Source organism: Octopus sinensis, linkage group LG12 (genome assembly GCF_006345805.1).
Source record: "Octopus sinensis linkage group LG12, ASM634580v1, whole genome shotgun sequence".
Classification (NCBI taxonomy): domain Eukaryota; kingdom Metazoa; phylum Mollusca; class Cephalopoda; order Octopoda; family Octopodidae; genus Octopus; species Octopus sinensis.
This window is the reverse complement of record NC_043008.1, coordinates 22752402-22774893: the sequence shown is the minus strand read 5'-3', so window position 1 is coordinate 22774893 and position 22492 is coordinate 22752402. Positions and strand designations below refer to the sequence as shown.

At 37.9% G+C, this 22492-nt stretch overlaps 1 protein-coding gene across 6 annotated transcripts in view; it reads left to right on the top strand.

Annotated features, from left to right (window-relative positions):
* LOC115218040 (probable UDP-sugar transporter protein SLC35A4) overlaps positions 1 to 22492 on the top strand; it is a 192021-nt gene that overhangs the window by 143131 nt on the left and 26398 nt on the right. For all 6 annotated transcript variants that reach the window (XR_005001440.1, XM_029787792.2, XM_029787794.2 and 3 more), the window contains 2 exons: positions 16515 to 16606; positions 17831 to 17936. Coding sequence is in view for 5 of the 6 variants with exons in the window: in XM_029787792.2 (XP_029643652.1) it covers positions 16515 to 16606; positions 17831 to 17936 (198 nt within the window). In the remaining variant the exon portion in view is untranslated. The remainder of the gene's footprint in view (positions 1 to 16514; positions 16607 to 17830; positions 17937 to 22492) is intronic.

Below are 22492 nucleotides of genomic sequence, written 5' to 3'. Positions count from 1 at the left end.
AAATTGTTATTAATTTTTTGTTGAAGCTATATGAAGCTATGTGAAATGAAGTGTGTTGTTCAAGGTCATGAGGTTTATTACCCTAACCACTAGGTTTCAGAGAAAAACATATCAACTTCTAAGAATAAGTATCCTATTGAATGCTCTAAATACCTCAATCATCTTATCCACCCATTTCTCAGCTAAAATTATGCCCACACCCCCTACCCCAATACTATAGCCTTCCCAGAAGATTTTATACCTATGTCTTTGCCTGTGAGGAACCTGGCTGATACTCCCCTCCACCTTACTTCCTGAACTCAACACACATTTACATGCCTCTGTTCTATCATCTCAACACTCTCATGAGATCTATCTTTCAATGTAGGTACATTGACTGTGCCAACTCTGCGGATGTGGATGGGTTACAAGAATGAACAAGGAGATGGGCAACAGCATTCAGCATTTGGAAAGGAGGGTTTGCATAGATGCTTGCCAGCAGGCATAACAGTTGCACAAGCAGCTATTAAATACTACTGCTTACCTGAACCATCATTTGCCCTACTTCTCAAACATCCAAAGGCCCACTCATTATAGATAGAAAGGGGTGGAATAGAGGAGAGAATTGTATCTTCCATGGTTGTCTTCTTTCAGTAACATTTCAACCACTTGAATCATATATGCACATTCAGTTTCACTTCCAGAATTTTGTGCACAGTTGATGACAGAAGGTTTAGTCCAGCTGATACACATCACAGCAATATTCTTAGACTCTCATCAAATGCTTTCTGGACTATGATCACAGATATGTACTGGGCAGTGGCCTCCCAGTTTTGGAGTTGTCATTCACAGAATTTAGTTCTTCAAACATTCCATCCAATTTCTTATTGAATCCCTATTTGATGCCTCTTTCTTCCACTAAGCAGAGAATCTTTTCACAGCTGTTATAGACTTCACTTTCTTAATCTATGGCATACATTTTAGACTTTACATCTTCCACTATTGCCATTTGCAATCCAAGTACCTGAAAATAAACTATAATCAATTTCCAGTATTTTAAGAACGCCAATGTTTAAAAGTATTTATAAATAAAGCTTCTAGATGTGGTTTATAGTGTGTTTCTCTTGTATACATTCAAGGTTATGAATGTTTAAAGTTGCATAAAGACAATATATATTTACATTTATGCATCGTGTGCATATATCAATCGCAGAAAATGCATGTATCAATGCATATGTTTATGCACATGTCACTCACACAAAATATTGGCAATTGTTAGGTCTCTGTTTATCTTTAATATATACCTTACGTCCATCTTGGATGTCCTGGAATTATTACATCAATGTCTGCTAAGTATCGCTGATGATGCCCCCAGTAGCCATAAATGATGAATATGCTCTGCAGACGCATGACCTGGGATTTACTCTGAAATAATGTTCCGATGCTGTCTTTAACATTTATTTTCTAAACATTAATTCTTAAACTTATATTTGACTTTATATATATATATATATATATATATTATATATATATATATATATATATATATATAATTTCAACAATTGAGGGTAAAATTAATTAATTATTAATCAATTTCACCAAGTATTCAGTATGCAAAGGGACCATTTAAGGCGAATTCAAATTATTACATTATATAAAAGGGCTTAGTAAAATAAATTACTTTGCCACATACTGAACTCATTAGAAATAGTAGCCAAAAAAAACTTTTTTAAAACTATTTCTAATACTTAAAGAAAATCTCTCTCATATAGTGTTTGCTCAATTCAACTCACGAAAGTATGGGGGTAAAGACATTAAAAAATCAAATGCAAAGGTTATTTGAGAACGTACGTTTCTAGATTAGTCAAATCGACATTTCTTTCGTCAGCTCAGAACTCCTTGGTTTGGATTTGAAAACACTGAAAGTGGGAGCATACCCTTTCGGCTTCTTATCGCTTCTGAAGATCTGCTCGAACTATCAGTGCCAGCAAATTCAAGATATGCAAGCGAAGAATTTCTGCTCTCCCCTTTCCACAGCGTGGGTTAAAATCAGCAAACACTATGCTTTTTCGGTAAAATCCGAAGCATTAAATAGAGAGAGATGAATTATAATTTCAACAATTGAGGGTAAAATTAATTAATTATTAATCAATTTCACCAAGTATTCAGTATGCAAAGGGACCATTTAAGGCGAATTCAAATTATTACATTATATAAAAGGCTTAGTAAAATAAATTACTTTGCCACATACTGAACTCATTAGAAATAGTAGCCAAAAAAAACTTTTTTAAAACTATTTCTAATACTTAAAGAAAATCTCTCTCATATAGTGTTTGCTCAATTCAACTCACGAAAGTATGGGGGTAAAGACATTAAAAAATCAAATGCAAAGGTTATTTGAGAACGTACGTTTCTAGATTAGTCAAATCGACATTTCTTTCGTCAGCTCAGAACTCCTTGGTTTGGATTTGAAAACACTGAAAGTGGGAGCATACCCTTTCGGCTTCTTATCGCTTCTGAAGATCTGCTCGAACTATCAGTGCCAGCAAATTCAAGATATGCAAGCGAAGAATTTCTGCTCTCCCCTTTCCACCAGCGTGGGTTAAAATCAGCAAACACTATGCTTTTTCGGTAAAATCCGAAGCATTAAATAGAGAGAGATGAATTATAATTTCAACAATTGAGGGTAAAATTAATTAATTATTAATCAATTTCACCAAGTATTCAGTATGCAAAGGGACCATTTAAGGCGAATTCAAATTATTACATTATATAAAAGGGCTTAGTAAAATAAATTACTTTGCCACATACTGAACTCATTAGAAATAGTAGCCAAAAAAAACTTTTTTAAAACTATTTCTAATACTTAAAGAAAATCTCTCTCATATAGTGTTTGCTCAATTCAACTCACGAAAGTATGGGGGTAAAGACATTAAAAAATCAAATGCAAAGGTTATTTGAGAACGTACGTTTCTAGATGAGCTGACGAAAGAAATGTCGATTTGACTAATCTAGAAACGTACGTTCTCAAATAACCTTTGCATTTGATTTTTTAATGTCTTTACCCCCATACTTTCGTGAGTTGAATTGAGCAAACACTATATGAGAGAGATTTTCTTTAAGTATTAGAAATAGTTTTAAAAAAGTTTTTTTTGGCTACTATTTCTAATGAGTTCAGTATGTGGCAAAGTAATTTATTTTACTAAGCCCTTTTATATATATATATATATATATATATATATATATACACACACATGACACAAATATATACATACATATATATGACACGTGCACAGACACACGCACACACACACACGTAGATATCACACACATACAAATACAAGACTGTTACCGATCATGAGAGATACCTTTGAAAGCATACTTTTGCTAGTATTCGTAATAACAGGAAATATGGTGCATACATAGAATAATTTTCAATTTTTTCAGGAACAGCTAACCCTGAACTACATTATTCCATCTATCCTTCTTTTCCACTTATGCATACCTTTCCTTCTTGGGACACAAAACTCTACTTGTGAAGACCTGTTGAGGCAAGTGAAAATCAAAATCAAAATCGATCAACATCAATGGAAATTGTAGCTGTGATACCAGTGCCGGTGGCACATAAGAGAACCATCTGAACGTGGCCGTTGCCAGCGCCGCCCCGACTGGCTTCCATGCCGGTGGCACGTAAAAAGCACCATCCGATCGTGGCCGTTTGCCAGCCTCGTCTGGCACGTAAAAAGCACCCACTACACTCATGGAGTGGTTGGCGTTAGGAAGGGCATCCAGCTGTAGAAACATTGCCAGATCAGACTGGGCCTGGTGCAGCCTCCTGGCTTCCCAGACCCCAGTTGCACCATCCAACCCATGCCAGCATGGAAAGCGGACGCTAAACGATGATAATGATGATGATGAGTAATGCTTTATGAGAGTACTGGCCACTATTTCTAGCAACTTGAGTGACAGTGTTGAGGCAGCCCCTTCACTGACTCATTATCTATTATAGTTAAAGTCAAGCTGGAGCACTGTTATTAGCACTATGCCATTGATTGAGGTCAATGTGTGTGACAGCATATTTTTAGTTAGGTGTAGGTGAGATGGGATGGGATGGGATGAGAGTGGGTAGGGATGGGGGTGGGACAAGGGATAAAGCTGCTAATTGTCTCCAAATGCTGGAGTAATTGTAGGAGTTCTATTTGGGTCCATCATACAATTAGCTGTGTGCATGATGCTAGTAACAATAATAACAAAAATAATTACAAAAAAAAAAGTACAGATTGTAGTTTGGTCATTAAGTTGCTGTGCTAGCATATTTTGTTACCAATTAGCTCCAGCTGAACTATGAATGAATGGAGCTGTGTGTAAAGGTGTTCCAGGCCTTCTAGCTGTGATCATCCGTTCATTGTCTTGGTGATATGTGTAAGGCTACAGTATCAAATGTGTCCTTTCCTTACCCTTTTGTTACCAACCTGGCTGAAACTGGCTCTGGCTCTGAGTACAAAAGTCTTGTTTTCATAAGTTTTGAATTAAAATCTTCCACCAAATCCTTAGTCACAATTTATGTTCCTAACACCAGCTGAATGATAACAAAGTTATTTTAGTAAATTGTTTGTTATATTTAAAGTAATTGAAAGAAACACAGAGCACCTCAAAATAAATACAGTAATTAAAGGGTTAATTTAAGGCAAAACTTAGTAGATATTTCCAGTTGACAACAGGATTTTGAAGATAGTCCCATGATTTATGCTTCCCAGCTGCAGTGTTGTTTGCATGTTAAGGTCGAAGCTGGATGATACTGTTTTGGGGAGTGAGTGTCATTTACCACAAGTTCCATATTCTGTACATTGTATATAATCTTTTTACATACACGCATACAAGAGTAAATCAGATTGCAATGCAAATAAAAATTGCATTCCTTTCTGATTCACTCGCATTTAATGTAAAGTTTCATTTAATCAAGATAACTTTTGCCTGAAGAGGATATATTTACTACTTCTGAGGTTCTGCTAACTGTGAAACATATGTAGCCCGGATCTTATCTACTCCATTTCTTAACTCTTTTCTTAATCACACACCTGGCAACCCTGGTCGCCTACCATGAAATATTAAAAAGAACTTTTTTCAGTTTATCATACTTCGATACAATAAAAATCCACAACCATCCATCTCAATAAACCACTATTGATCCTGAAGGTTGTTGTTTCTTTTTATTTACTACAGATTTCTTGAAGCTAACTTTCTTCCTATACTTCGATCTCTGGATCTTACATTTATATATTACTTGTTCCTATTCTGCTGGCAAGCTGTGTGGAAGACACAGAAATAGAGTACAGTGATCCCTCGCTACTTTGCGATTCAACTATCGCAGATTCACGACTTCGCAGATTTTTTGTGCCGGTGGCACGTAAAAAGCACCATCCGATTGTGGCCATTTGCCAACCTCGTCTGGCACCTGTGCAGGTGGCACGTAAAAAGCATCCACTACACTCTTGGAGTGGTTGGCATTAGGAAGGGCATCCAGCCGTAGAAACACTGCCAGATCAGACTGGGCCTGGTGCAGCCTTCTGGCTTCCCAGACCCCAGTTGAACCATCCAACCCATGCTAGCATGGAAACCGGACGTTAAACGATGATGATATATATGAACATCTAAAATTTTTCATTAAATCCATTAAAATAATAATAAATATTATTTCCTAGTCTAGGAACAACAAAACAAGCATAAAATAGCAAAAAAGCATATACAAGGGTATTTGAACTTAAGACGGGCTGTGATTGGTGCAATGGAGAGAGAGACGACGAATCACAACATTCTATTTTGTAATCTGGCCTGTTTTAAAATCTTAAGTGTTATTGCTTAACAGTTGTCCCTGTTATTAATAGACTACAGTAATGGATGGGTTGTTAACAGTACAGGGAGGGTTTTAAATGTCCAAATACACGTTAAATAAATACTGTAAATATGGTGTCCCTATCTCTCCCCTCATTTATATACCCTTTACATATTGTGCCCTCCATGCATTCTGGTTGAATTTTTGTGTCAACATGTATCTCCTAGCTACAATGTAGCCTTTAATCTAATCACGATATTCTTGGCCCAAAGATTAGCCTGCAGTATACAGCTCACTTGGATATTTATCACATCTGAGGTTCCGCTTGCTATGAATCATATGTAGCCCAGATCTTATCTACTCAATTCTGTAACACTTGCATTCTTTTTCGCACACCCAGCAACGCTGGTTGCCTACTGTGAAATATGAAAAAAAACTTTTTTCAGCTTATTGTACTTTGATACGAAAAATCTACAACCATCCAGGCGCAGGAGTGGCTGTGTGGTAAGTAGCTTGTTACCAACCACATGGTTCCGGGTTCTGTCCCACTGCGTGGCATCTTGGGCAAGTGTCTTCTGCTATAGCTCCAGGCCGACCAATGCCTTGTGAGTGGATTTGGTAGACAGAAACTGAAAGAAGCCTGTCGTATATATGTATATATATATATATGTATGTGTGTGCATGTTTGTGTGTCTGTGTTTGTCCCCCTAGCATTGCTTGACAACCGATGCTGGTGTGTTTATGTCCCCGTTACTTAGCGGTTCGGCAAAAGAGACCGATAGAATAAGTACTGGGCTTACAAAAAGAATAAGTCCCGGGGTCGAGTTGCTCGATTAAAGGCGGTGCTCCAGCATGGCCGCAGTCAAATGACTGAAACAAGTAAAAGAGTAAAAGAGAGAGTAAAGAGTATCTGTCTCAGTAAACCACTATTGTCCCTGAAAGGGCTTTTTATATTTACTACAAATTGGTTGCAGTTAACTTTTTTCCTAAACCTTGATCCCTGGATCTTATATGCTGTGCTTGAGAAGACCCGACAAGCCAAGTGAGGCCATAGCCCATGGCCTATGCCAGTGGGTGTGACCAGCCCACTTACGAGCACCCCTCATTCATTGGACAATAAACCTTGCTTGTGACGACCTATTGAGGCAAGTAAAATCAAAATCAAATCAAAATCAAAATTGCTGATGTGGCCAATGACAGTACCATGTGCTTGGCACTCGTGCCATTGGAACATTAAAAGCACATCCAAGCATGATCGTTGCCAGGGCCATGGACTGGCTCCCGTGTCTGTGACACATGAAAAGCTCCATTCGAGCATGATCGTTGCCAGCATCGCCTTACCTGCACATGTGCTGGTGGCGTGTGAAAAGCAACATTTGAGCGTGGTCATTGCCAGTGCCACTGGACTAGCTCCTGTGCAGGTAGCATGTAAAAACACCTTTTGAGCGTGAGCGTGGCCATTGCCAGAACTGCCTGACTCGCCCTTGTGCGGTGGCATGTAAAAAGCACCAACTACACTCTTGGAGCGGTTGGTGTTAGGAAGGGCATCCAACTGTAGAAACTTTGCCAGACCAGATTGAGACTGGTGCAGCCTTTGACTCACCAGTCCTCACTCAAGTCGTCCATGCCAACATGGAAAGTGGACATTAAAAGATGATGATATATATATATAAAAGGAAAGTTTACGAAAATAAACAAAAGACGAAGGCAGGTGGAGTACAAACAAACAAATGTATTAGTATAGCACTCAGGAATAGAAATAGAAAAAGTCTTTTATGTTTCGAGCCTACGCTCTTCGACAGAAAGATACACAGAAAAAACAAGGAGAGAAAAAAATGCGTGTATATATATATATATATATATATATATATATATATATAGGTGGTAGCAGGGAATTGTATCACGTAAAGCACACCATTCGAGTGCGATCGTTACCTGCGTCGCCTAACTAGTACTTGTGCCGGTGGCACATGAAAGATAACATTTGAGCAAGGTCATTTCCAGTGCCGCTAAACTGGCTCCTGTGTTTTTCTTTTCTTGTACCAATTTATGCTTTTTGAACATAAATTAGGAGCTTAAACTCCCCACCCTACCTTGCTTTATTCATACATACTTTTTTTTTTTGTTCTCCAGGACCAAAATTATTTCTCCCTCTTCCCTTTAATTTCTCTTCTGTTCAAATGCCAATTCCATTACTGAATTCTGTGATTAAGCTAAAACTACTATATTATCTACCACCGACCCATCCAATTCCTCTTTTTCCTTACTCCCCAATATTTTATTTTATTTATTCTTCTTTCTCTTCTTCCCTTCTATTACTTATTTCTCCCCTTATTTATATACCCTTCACATACTGTGCCCTCCACACATTCTGATTGAATCTTTGTGTCAACATGTACCTCCTTGCGACAAGGTAGCCTTTAATCTGATCAAGATATCCTTGGCCTGAAAAATAGCCAGCAGTACACACCTCACTTGGATTTTACCATTTCTGGGGTTCCACTCGCTATGAAGCACATGTAGCTCAGATTTCTATGCTCTATTCTGTAACTCATGTATTCATTTTTGCACACTCAGCAACCCTGGTTGCCTACTGAGGAATATAAAAAGAACTTTTTTTCAATAAAAGAAAAAATATGTAACCTTCCATCTCAATAAACCACTATTGTTCCTAAAAGTTGTTTTTTTATATTCACTATGGATTGCTCAAAGCTAACTTTCTTCCTACTACGTGATCCTTGGATCTTACATTTATATATATAATATTATATATATAATATATATATATATATATATATATATATATATATATATATAAGGCACAGGAGTGGCTGTGTGGTAAGTAGCTTGCTAACCAACCACATGGTTCCGGGTTCAGTCCCACTGCGTGGCATCTTGGGCAAGTGTCTTCTGCTATAGCCCCGGGCCAACCAATGCCTTGTGAGTGGATTTGGTAGACGGAAACTGAAAGAAGCCTGTCGTATATATGTATATATATATATATATATATATATATATTATATATATATATATGTATGTATGTTGTGTGTGTGTTTGTGTGTCTGTGTTTGTCCCCCTAGCATTGCCTGACAACCGATGCTGGTGTGTTTATGTCCCCGTTACGTAGCGGTTTGGCAAAAGAGACCGATAGAATTAGTACTGGGCTTACAAAGAATAAGTCCCGGGGTCGATTTGCTCGACTAAAGGCGGTGCTCCAGCATGGCCGCAGTCAAATGACTGAAACAAGTAAAAGAGTAAAGAGTAATATATATATATATATATATATATATATATATAGTGAGATTGTTGCCTGAGCAACAAGCTGGCCTCCGTGCCAATGGCACATTAAAAACACCATTCGAGCGTGATCGTTACCTGTGTCACCTTACAAGCACTTGTGCTGGTGGCATGTGAAAAAACATTCGAGCGAGGTCGTTGCCAGTGCCGCTTGACTGGCTCCTGTACAGGTGGCACATAAGTGTGGCCCTTGCCAGTACTGCCTGACTGGCCCTCGTGCGGGTGGCACATAAAAGCACCCACTACACTCTCGGAGTGGTTGGCATTAGGAAGGGCATCCAGCTGTAGAAACTCTGCTTCTAGCTTGAATTTCAGCCCCTCAAAAGTAGTATCCATGTTATAGTTGACCCCCATGAATTTGACCTTCAAAAATGGCCTAAAAGATTCAACTTTTTACATGAATACATACGGTATATATACATCAACTTAGCTGTTTTTATTAATTTTGTGTGTGTGTGTGTATGTGTGTGTGTGTATACACATGTATATATATATTATATATATATATATATATTATATATATATATATATATATATATATATATACCGGAGTAAACACATAAATGTGAAACAAGGTGGAAAAAAGAGTACTCAAATACCAGTGGTAGAGTAATATGCTTTATTTTAAGCAGCAGAAAATTCAACAAAATCTGTTACTCTGAGTTTCTCGTTGCCGTTCATCAGACAGTTTTTGCTAGAATGGAACTTATATATTAATTCAATCTATACTCTTACAAACGCTACACCTTTAAAAAGAAATGGACTTGTTTGATTGACCGTTTTTTCTAAGGGGCCAATCAAACAAGTCCATTTCTTTTTAAAGGTGTAGCGTTTGTAAGAGTATAGATTGAATTAATATATAAGTTCCATTCTAGCAAAAACTGTCTGATGAACGGCAACGAGAAACTCAGAGTAACAGATTTTGTTGAATTTTCTGCTGCTTAAAATAAAGTATATATATATATATACATAAACATGTACACATGCTCAACCATGACGATGACAATTTGAAGAATGAGAATTGTTGTTCTTCTGAACTAATCATTAACATACCAACACAGTTAATGAGTTCATTAATACTGCTGATATTAATACTGTAATTATTTGGACTGCGTTTTGAAGTTTTGAAGATAGTGTCATTGTATATGTTGCTAGGACGTTTTTCATAAGTTGAACATATAAAGGCAGGCAGTTTATTCCTTGATTGTGTCCCAGAAATGTCATTTTGGAGTGAAGTTAGTTTATACCCTGGGTGGTCTGTGTGCAGTTCTGTGATAATGCAAACTGTACCGCTTGGGTGGGTGGGAGTGGCGTGTAGCTTGTAATTTGTTACTGAAATGGGGCAACTATTATTCCATGGTGGATTTGATGTTTCCTGTACATGTGCTGGTGTTCCTTTCAGTTAAGAAAATGTGTTGCTTGTGAGTGGTTTAAGTGCATAGATGCATTGCTTTGTTGTTTTTTTAAAGTTTCTTTTGAATAATCTCTCTATATATAAAGCTGAAGTTGTCTGTGTATGGAAGGTTTGGTAGCCTTCAACTAACACTATCTCCTCCGAGACCCTGCGGCGCAAGTTGACCAAAATTGAGAGTATGATAGAAGAAGGCTTGCTCTTCCTTCCATAGAAGAAAAAATTCAAATTGGACCATGTTAAGACCAAAAATTATTTACATCATAAAGGTGCTTTTTTTCTATGAAAATCCCTATTTTTTACGTTTTTTTTTTGCTGCTGTGTCGCCATTTTTCAGTGTATTTCAATCAGAAAAATGTTCACTTAAAGAGAATAACAAGCTACATAATGCAAAATTTTTGCTTTTCAAAAATTCCTATTCTAAAGAAAACAAGCCCGAGCAATGCTGGGCTATACTGCTAGTGTATGTAATAACTGTTATTTTTGTCTTGTGTGTTGTATGTGGTATGTTTTTGTTAGCGATGGTGTTGTATCATATATCAGTTTATGGTGCTATTGCCAAGAAGGAAGACGGTCAGCTTGGTAGGTGCTACTTTTAGTCTGCTTATTTGGAGCCAGATTTTTATGCAGTTTTTATTGCATTGAAGTTATTTGTGCAGTAATGTCGTTGGGAACTGCTAGAGAGTATTAACTGTGATGTCTCCAGTGTATGAGGTAAATAAAGTTATGTAGAAGAGTGAATGAGAAAACATATTCTTGAGAAACACCTGTGTTTTGTATTTGACAATTATGTTATGTGAGTGTATATATCTGTTTCTTTCTATGTGTGAGTTTTGTGTTTTTGTGTGAGAAGGAGAAGGGGTGCAATTGGTCTAGAAATGTTTAAATGGCGCAGGAGAGGCTGTGTGGTAAGTAGTTTGCTTACCAGCCACATAGTTCCGGGTTCGGTCCCACTGCGTGGCACCTTGGGCAAGTGTCTTCTGCTGTAGCCTCGGGCCGGCCAGGGCCTTGTGAATGGATTTGGTGGACGGAAACTGAGAGAAGCCTGTCGTATATATTTATATGTATATATTTGTCTGTGTGTGTTTGTGTGTCTGTGCTTGTCCCCCCAACATTGCTTGACAACCGATGCTAGAGTGTTTACGTCCCCTGTAACTTAGCAGTTCAGCAAAAGCGACCGATAGAATAAGTACTAGGCTTACAAAGAATAAGTCCTGGGGTCAATTTGCTTGACTAAAGGCGGTGCTCCAGCATGGCCGCAGTCAAATGACTGAAACAAGTAAAAGAGTAAAAGAGAGGGCGATTCTAAAAATTAGTTTAATTCTTTAGCTTTCACATAACTCTGTCAAACGCAAAAATTATTTGTTTTCATTGTTTTGAATTAATTGTAGTTTCGGTGTTAGAGACCAGATCTGGCCAGTTTGATCATAAAATGGGAGAATATTTGGGCTGGACATAACCGATTTAAATGCTAGAGGGTTAATATTTTAACCCCATCTTTCATTTTTCTCTCTGTCTTAAATTAAAACTACATCATACATCTAGGAAGAACAAGATAAAACTCCTTGAATATCATTAAACTGGTTCTTTTGATTCCACTGTCCACATCTAACCTCCAGTTATTTTTACTCACCTGTTTTATACGCTTTCTTGAGAGAACAACGCCCTCCTCCCCTTACTCCCTTACTTAGTGTGGACTCTCCACTTCACCTCATATTTTATGCACCCAACCTGATCGTCTTAGGCATCCATAAATGTTTCAAGGCTTGACAAGCATCCTCAAAGAGAAATTCTACAAATTCCATGCCACTCCACTTCACTTCTACTTGTTGACAACCATGAATTTTTATACCAGTTGATATTGAAAATGTTTATATTTATTTATTTACAATAGGCACAGGAGTGGCTGTGAGGTAAAAGGCTTTCATGGTTCTGGGTTCAGTCCCACTGTGTGACACCTTGGGCAGGTGTTTTCTACTATAGCCTTGGGCTAACCAAAACCTTATGAGTGGATTTGGTAGGTGGAGCCCAGAGCAATATCATATCTCGTCCACTATGTCAGTATTACATGTCAAAAACGAAACAATAACATCTCTATTGTAATGTCAGATATTTTCACTTTGTAATGTCAGAGTTTCACTTTAATATTGAAACTATTAAAGTGAAACTTATCTCACATATATACAAACATACAAACATAATTATAATATATATATATTATGTATATATATATACATAATATATATATATATTATAATTATGATATATATATATATGGCCAATGCCAGGGCCGCCTCGACTGGCTTCCGTGCCGGTGGCACGTAAAATACACCAATCCGACCGTGGCCGTTGCCAGGCGAGGCTGGCAACGGCCAGCCTCGCCTGGCACCTGTGCAGGTGGCACGTAAAAAGCACCCACTACACTCACGGAGTGGTTGGCATTAGGAAGGGCATCCAGCTGTAGAAACATTGCCAGATAAGACTGGAGCCTAGTGCAGCCTTCTGGCTTCCCAGATCCCCGGTCGAATCGTTCAACCCATGCTAGCATGGAGAACGGACGTTAAACGATGATGATGATAATATATGTATGTGTGTGTGTGTGTATGTATATATGTATACATCTGCACAAATGTATATATATAGATGTATATATATATAGCAATAATAATTCTCTAAGTGAGATATAGACAGTGACTGCTCCGTAATATAAGGGATATTAGCCAACCGAATATGGCTAGGGACAGGGCAGGGTGGTGGGGGTGTCACTTGCATTTAGCCCCAGGCGAACATCAACGTCACCAGATAGGCCTGACGCCATCACGGCGTTCTTTATCTTGCAAAGGGAGATCACCCACCAAGAAGCCGATACCACACACGGACCTAGGTTTCAAGGTGTGTTGCCTATTATCAACGTGTGGTAGGCATCGCTTCTCGATGAACGACCAACTTTGCAAGATACATATAAGGATTTTCAAGTAAATACATTTACTGATTTCGAAAATCCGTTCGACAGCAATAATAATTCTCTAAATGAGATATAGACAGTGACTGCTCCGTAATATAAGGGATATTAGCCAACCGAATATGGCTAGGACAGGGCAGGGTGGTGGGGGTGTCACTGTTGCATTTAGCCCCAGGCGGAGCAGTCACTGTCTATATCTCATTTAGAGAATTATTATTGCTGTCGAACGGATTTTCGAAATCAGTAAATGTATTTACTTGAAAATCCTTATATGTATCTTGCAAAGTTGGTCGTTCATCGAGAAGCGATGCCTACCACACGTTGATAATAGGCAACACACCTTGAAACCTAGGTCCGTGTGTGGTATCGGCTTCTTGGTGGGTGATCTCCCTTTGCAAGATAAAGGACGCCGTGATGGCGTCAGGCCTATCTGGTGACGTTGATGTTCGCCTGGGGCTAAATGCAACAGTAACACCCCCACCACCCTGCCCTGTCCCTAGCCATATTCGGTTGGCTAATATATGGTGTGTGACCCTTATGTCCGAGGGTCACACACCATGATAGATTGTTAGCCACTACACACATTTTTTTTCTCTCCTTGTTTTTTCTGTGTCCCTTTCTGTAGAAGAGCATAGGCTCGAAACGTAAAAGACTTTTTCTATTCCTGAGCGTTATACTAATACATCTGTTTGCTTTGTACACCACCTGTCTTCGACTTTTGTTTTTTCGTAAATTCTCCCTACATATATACATGTATATATGTATATGTATAGATATACATGTAATATCTACACATATATACACCCATACACACACACACACACAAACATTGGTGCAGGTGTGGCTGTGTGGTAAGAAACTTCGTTCCAAAACACATGGTCCTCAGTTCAGTACCACTGTGCATGTGCCTTCTGCTATAGCCTCAGACCAACCAAAGCCTTGTGAGTGGATTTTGTAGACAGAAACTGAAAGAAATCAATTCTATATTTATTTATGTATATATGTAAGTGTATGTGTGTGTCTTTGTCTCTGTGTTTCTCCCTCATCACTGCTTCACAACTGCTGTTTGTTTATTTACACCCCCATAGCTTACTGGTTTGACAAGAAGAAACTGATAGAATACCAGGCTTATCAAAATAAAAAAAAGCACTAGACAGTTTCTCATACTTTTGTTTGCCAACTCAGTTGTATCTATCAATCTCTTTGTGTGTGTGTGTGTGTGTGTCTGTGTGTGAGTGTGTATAATACACACGCACACATACACGTATGTATATATGCATATTCATATCTATTATATAAAAGTCAATGTCTTTATGTGTGTTCATGTGTTACTTATACATTCGAAAACTACTGCACCAATCCTGATGAAATTTAGAGCATAAAATCCCAGCCTAGGGAGAAGGGTAATGCTGTGTGTTTCATACAATTTCATGGACCAAAATTTACTGAATGGATCTTTTATGATATTTGGAGCTTAGATGCAATGCATAAGGATGGGTATAATGCAGTATGTTCGGTTTCAATCTGAGATGGCTTAAAGGGGGCAGGACCCCCATGAAAATTCATAAATTTTCAATCTATATATATAAAGATGAGAATGTCTGTCTGTTTGTGTGAATCCCTAAAACTTGAGAACTACACAACCAATTTCATTCAAATTTTACTCATGTAGTGTCATAGGCCAAAAATATTTTTAACTTCTTGCCTAGTGCGAGCTCAGAGCAATATCATATCTCCTCCACTATTTCAGTATTATGTGTCAAAAGCCAAACAATATTTATTATAATGTCAGATATTTTCACTTTAATACTGAAACTATTAAAGTGAAACTTATCTCACATATATAGACATACATATATACATACAATTATAATGTATATATTATATAATTATATGTATATATATATATATATATATATATATGTATACATCTGCACAAATGTATATATATTAATGTATATATATATATATACATATATATACATGTATATATGTATATGTATAGATGTATATAGATATAGATGTATATGTATAGATATACATGCATACGTATATACACCCATACAAACACATACATACATGTATGTATATGTGCATATTCATATCTCTATATCTATTATATAAAAATCAATGCATAAGGATGGGTATAATGCAGTATGTTCAGTTTCAATTTGAGATGGCTTTAAGGGGGCAAGGCCTCCGTGAAAATTCATAAATTTTCAATCTATATATATAAAGATGAGAATGTCTGTCTGTCTGTGTGAATCCCTAAAACTTGAGAACTACACAACCAATTTCATTCAAATTTTACTCGTGTAGTGTCATAGGCCAAAAATATTTTTAACTTCTTGCCTAGTGCGAGCTCAGAGCAATATCATATCTCCTCCACTATTTCAGTATTATGTGTCAAAAGCCAAACAATAACATCTCTATTGTAATGTCAGATATTTTCACTTTAATACTGAAACTATTAAAGTGAAACTTATCTCACATATATACAGGCATACATACATATATACATACATGCATGTATATAATATATATATATATCTTGTATATGTGTATATATATATATGTGTGTGTGTGTGTGTGGTGTGTGTGTGTGTGTGTGTGTGTGTGTGTATACATCTGCACAAAATATATATATACAAGTATATGTATAGATGTATATGTATACATGTACATGTGTAGGTATATATGTATAGATATACATGTAATATGTACACATATATACATGCATACATATATACACCCATACACTCACACACACACACACTCACAAACACACACATACATAGGTGCAGGTGTGGCTGTCTGGTAAGAAACTTTGTTCCAAAACACATGGTCCTTGGTTCAGTACCACTGTGTGGTGACTTGGCATGTGTCTTCTGCTATAGCCTCAGACCAACCAAAGCTTTGTGAGTTGATTTTGTAGACAGAAACTGAAAGAAATCAATTACATATATATGTATCATTTGATTCAATGTTTGGTTTAACATTCTGAAATGAATATCTCTTGGAATATCTTGCAGGATACAACTGTTAATATTCCACTATCAGGAGATGAGAAGAATGGCAAAGAACTTGTTAATGGATGCCTTTGGCGGATTATGCTTCTTTTTGGGTAAGTAAATCTTTTCTTTAGAATTTCTCTTGGGTTCTCAAGGGATAACGTTCTAATCTAATAAACATTTTGTCAACCATAAAGAATATGAACACAGAATGCAGAGGAAAAAGACATCAATTTACCTGACAGTAAAATTAAGTAGTAATTTATTTCTTTGGTTATTTTACTGTTAACCCCCTGCATGCCAGTGGCACGTAAAAACACCCACTACACCCTCGGAGTGGTTGGCGTTAGGAAGGGCATCCAGCTGTAGAAACTCTGCCAGATCAGATTGGAGTCTGGTTCACCAGACCTCAGTCAAATCGTCCAACCGATGCTAGCATGGAAAGCAGACGTTAAATGATGATGATGATTTTGTCAACCATGAAGAATACGAACACAGAATACAGAGGAAAAAGACATCAATTATTTTGCTTTACCTGACAGTAAAATTAGGTAGTAATTTATTTCTTTGTTTATTTTACACATTTTAGTGTTAAACCCCTTCATGTCCATGTTTTCAGCAAAATGTTCATAGATGTTCTTTCTCTTTTTAGGTTGGTCCTTTTGATCTCCGTTTGTGAAATTACTAAGTTAATGGACATAAATAAAGGATAGCTTTGCAAGTGTTTAGTGTCCTCCTCCTCCTCCACATCCTCCCTATCCTCCTTCCCCCTCCTCCTCCTCCTCCTCATCATCATCATCATACATCTGCTGTCCCAACTCTGGCCATCTGTTGAGGCACAGTTTCTACAGCTAGATGCTGCCCTTCCTAATGCCGACCGCTTAACAGAGTGTGCTGGGTGATTCTTTTTATGTGCCGCTGGCATGGGGCGTATTAACGCATACCTGGCACAGGTGGCTTTTTAAGTGGCATCAACACCTGAAAGGCCAAGCCTGCTTGTGTGGAAGACAGTGGTTTTACTTGGCTTGGTGCGTCTTCTCAAGTATAGCAAATCACCACATCTCCCAGTCCCTTGTCATTTTCCTCAGTGAGCCCCAGCGTCCGGAGAACCTTTTCTCACCACTTCTTCCGACATCTTCCTGGGTCAACCCCTTAAAGACGGATATAGAGACATATCTTTTACTTTTACTTGTTTCTGTCATTTGACTGTGGCCATCCTGGAGCACCGCCTTTAGTCGAGCAAATTGACCGCAGGACTTATTCTTTGTAAGCCTAGTACTTATTCTATCGTTGATTCTGTTTTTGAATTTCAGTTGATGTTTTTTTCTTTTTTCCAGGGTGTTCATATATGGATCTTATACAGTATTGGTGCATCTCTGTGAAAAAGATGGCAAAATTCCTTTTAGTTCTTCATCAATGGTTCTGATCACAGAAATAATGAAGGTAGGAATAGTTTTACTTTGTTGCTATAGTAATGCTGATGTCCCACCCCCACCCTTTTTTGTTGTTGTTTTTTTTTTACTTGCTCAGTCTGTAAGAAGGGGCCAGTACCTTTGACCCTTATAGGTCTTCTGAAATTGGAAGTGTGTTTGATGCTGTTAATGTACCTGGTGGTTACTGAGGAGAGAAACGATTGAAAGTGTCGGAGGATGTCACTGTTCATGGCTGCCGAATATCATCTTAGAGATGTTAATGGTGAATGCATTAGGACAATAGTTTGGCTGTGGGGATAAGAAGCTCACTTTGGAACCATTTGGTTTCAGGTTCAGTACTGCTGTGCAGCACTTTGGGAAAATGTCTTCTATTATAGTTCCAAACCAACCTATGCCTTGCAAGGGAATTTTGGTAGATAGAAACAGAACGGAAGGTCATTATATATATATATATGTGTGTGTGTGTGTGTGTATATATATATATATATATATATAGGTGCAGGAGTGGTTGTGTCGTAAGAAGCTTGGTTCTGGGTTCAGTTCCACTGTGTGGCACCTTGAGCAAGTGGCGTCTACTTTAGCCTCGGGCCAACCAAATCCTTGTGAGTAGATTTGGTTAACAGAAACTGACAGAAGCCAAAGCACCCATTTCACTCTTGGAGTGGTTGGCGAGAGGTGGGGCATCCAGCCATAGAAAATCATGCCAAGTCAGAGTGGAGTCTGGTGCAGCCTTCCAGCATGCCAGCCCAGTCAAACTGTCCAGCCTATGCCAGCATGGACAACAGATGTTAAATGATGATGATGATGTGTATGTGTGTGTGTGCTTTTGTGTCTCTGTTTGTCCTACCACCTTCGCTTGACAACCGATGTTGGTGTGCCTATGTCCCTGTAACTTAGCGGTTCGGCATAAGAGAACAACAGAACAAGTGCCAGGGTTACAAAAAATGAGTTCAGGGGTCGATTTGTTCAACTAAAAGGCAATGCTCCAGCATGGCCACAGTCAAATGGTTGAAACAAATAAGAGAATATATATATACATTATATATAGAGAGGCACAGGAGTGGCTGTATGGTAAGTAGCTTGCTTACCAACCACATGGTTCTGGGTTCAGCTCCACTGCATGGCACCTTGGGCATGTGTCTTCTACTATAGTCTCAGGCCAACCAAAGCCTTGTGAGTGGATCTGGTAGACAGAAACTGAAGCCCATTTCATATATATATGTGTGTGGGTGTGTATGTTTTTGTGTTTGTATTTGTCCCCTCACCATTGCTTGACAACCGATGCTGGTGTGTTTATTTACGTCCCCCATAACTTAGCGGTTTGGCAAAAGAAACCGATAGAATAAGTACTAGCCTTACAAAGAATACGTCCTGGGAGCAATTTGTTTGACTAAAGGCCGCAGTCAAATAACTGAAACAAATAAAAGAATATTTATTATATATATATATATGTAAGGCAAGCTGGCAGAAATGTTAGCACGCCAGGCGAAATGCTTAGTTGTGTTTTGTCTGTCTTTACATTCTGAGTTCAAATTTCACTGGGGTTGACTTTGCTTTACATCCTTTCGAGGTCAATAAATTAAGTACCAGTTGTGTACTGGAGTCGATCTAATCAACTGGCCCCCTCCCCCAAAATTTTGGGCCTTGTGCCTAGAGTAGAAAAGATGACACACACACATATATATATATATATATATATATATATATATATATATATACACACACACACACACACATATATATGCGTGTGTATGTATGTTTTCTCTCACCGTCATCACTTGACAACCAATGTTGGTCTGTTTACATCCCCTTAACTTAGTTCAGCTGAAATGATCAACAGACTTAATAAGCACCAGGATCCAGTCGTTCGACGAAAATTCTTCAATGAGGTGCTCCAGCATGACCATAAGTCCAACGATTAAAACAAGTAAAAAAAAACAGTTAAATATAATCAGCCATCTTTTTGTTATTGGTTTGCCTAAACAGAGCTGACTTCGGCTAACCAGCAACAGCTGCAGCGCTGCATGGCTTTATTTGTGGCAGAGCCAAGTAATATATTTCGCTAATGCTTTTGCACTTAGCTATTTCGTCTTGTATAGTTTTGTGAAGAAACAATAAAGTCATGTTGCGACTTGCATTAAGTTAATGAATCCGATGTGACATGCTGTTAATGAAGACTTAAAATGTCCATTATGATGTCTTCTACATCTTCTGTTCATGTCTCTTTGGTCAGCAAGTACTTTGACTGATTTACACACTCACGCCCTCACACACACACACACACACACACACACACACACACATGCATCTGCATGTATTTCATCTGCATTGTCATTATTTTATGTCTGTTCTTCCTTATTTGCTTCGGTTTGGTAAGTTTTCTCTAGCACAGCGCCTGTGTGTGTGTGTGTGTGTGAAATGCATTTAGCAGAATTATTCAGCCTTTGGGTATAAAAAAAAAAAGCAGTTTTGTACATTTCACAAATTTTGTTTAATTGCTGTCAAAATACTCTCCTAGGAAATTCACAGACGTCTCCAGTGGTTCAGCTATTGCTAGTAAAAACCTCTGGAACACCTCCTCTGGAATGATATGGAGCTCCGCCATCACTTTTCTCATAATTTCCTCTCGCAACTCAAACCACTTCCCGTTCAGAGTGGTTTTCTGTTGGGGGTAAAAGCCATAATCACATGGTACCAAGTTGGGAGAATAGGGAGCCAGTTGAATAAGTGGAAGTGGCATGTTGTTCTTAACCAGAAAAGCTTGGATTACGAGGTGTGTCCCAAAAATATCCAAATTTATTTTTTCACTGACACGCCACGTCCATAAATTCTCCATTAAAATGGAATACACTGATCTTATGCTTATTCCCACTTTGTGAGTAATTTCCTGGATTGTTACATGATGGTCTTCCACGACTATTCGGCAAACCATCTCAATTGGCTCCTCGTTTCAGTTTATTGATGGCCTGCTTGAGCATGTCTTGCTCTCCACTGAGGTGTGGCCATGTTTGAAGCTGTTGTACCATTCCTTGATCTGAGTTTTGGCCATGGCATCACTGCCAAAGGCCTGCTGTATCTTCTGGTTGGTTTTAGCTTTTGGCAAAACTTGATGCAATATTGTTTTTCAATGCATTTGCTCATTTTGTGTGTAAATGAAAATCTGATAGGCATGCACTACACTTTTCTGCCCTAGACAAAACACCCAACAAATTAATGTGGCCAACCAGGGCAAAAATTTTCCTGCATGTGCAGGAAGGCAAAACATGCTACATGGGCAAAACATTTTACCCATGCAGTATTAGATTTGGCAGGTAGAAAAAATTTGTATACTTTCTGAGCACACTCTGTGTGAGTCATATATATATATACACACAGACACATATACAGATGAACAAACATTGAAGCATTGAGTGAATGAAATATATTTAGAAATTAAGAAAATCTTGAATGTGAGAGTATAAGATGTGAAAGCAACATTAGGAAATTTGGTTAAAATACTCTCATAGATGGGAAAAAAATATTTTCTTCCCTTTTATACGGGTGTTTTTACCCTATTTTCTAAAGCTGTTTTCACTGCTATTGTATTGCATTCAAGATTTTCTCAATTTATGTATATATATATATTATATATATATATATATAAAATTTTAATTTAGCAGAAAATGGAGAAATCTTGATCAACAACAATTATTATTTTTTAATACGAAAAAATAATAATTGATGGTAGTCCATTGTTGTTGATCAAGATTTCTCCATTTTCTGCTTAATTAAAATGTTATTTCTGATAAACTCTTGTTTATCTTTGTTATTGCCTGTATCCTATTTCTTTACTGCCCACAAGGGGCTACGCACAGAGGGGACAAACCAGGACAGACAAACGGATTAAGCCGATTATATCGACCCTGGTGCATAACTGGTACTTATTTAATCGACCCCGAAAGGATGAAAGGCAAAGTCAACCTCGGTGGAATTTGAACTCAGAACATAGCGGCAGACGAAATACCGCTAAGCATTTCGCCCCGGCATGCTAACGTTTCTGGCAGCTCACCACCTTAAAGGATATTGCCTGTATCCTATGAGCATAATATGCTTGCATATGTATGCCCAGGGTTGATATAGGTAATTTATACTGGTAGTAAAATGGATATTCTTATCCTTTATTTGGTTATTCCAACTGCTAACCTATATATATATATATATGTATATATAGACAATGGGCTAGCTTCCATCTACCAAATTCAATCAGGAATCAACTGGCCTCAGCTTCTCATGCATTTTCATTTATTATGTATGCATATAAAACTGCGTTATCGAAGTCTTTCTAATTGCGACATTAAACGTCATTAATAACAATCGCTAATGTATTGAAAGTTTCGTTAGAAATAATTATTTCTGCAGTAAGGTAACATTTCAATGAAGTCGTTAATCTTATTAACAATGGTTAATGCTGTCTTCTAAGTATTCCACAATACTTCAACCAATCAACAACTCTCTTAACACACACACACACAGACGTGGATGTGTCTGTGTGTGTGTGGTGTATACGTGCAGGCCTTTGCTAGCTGG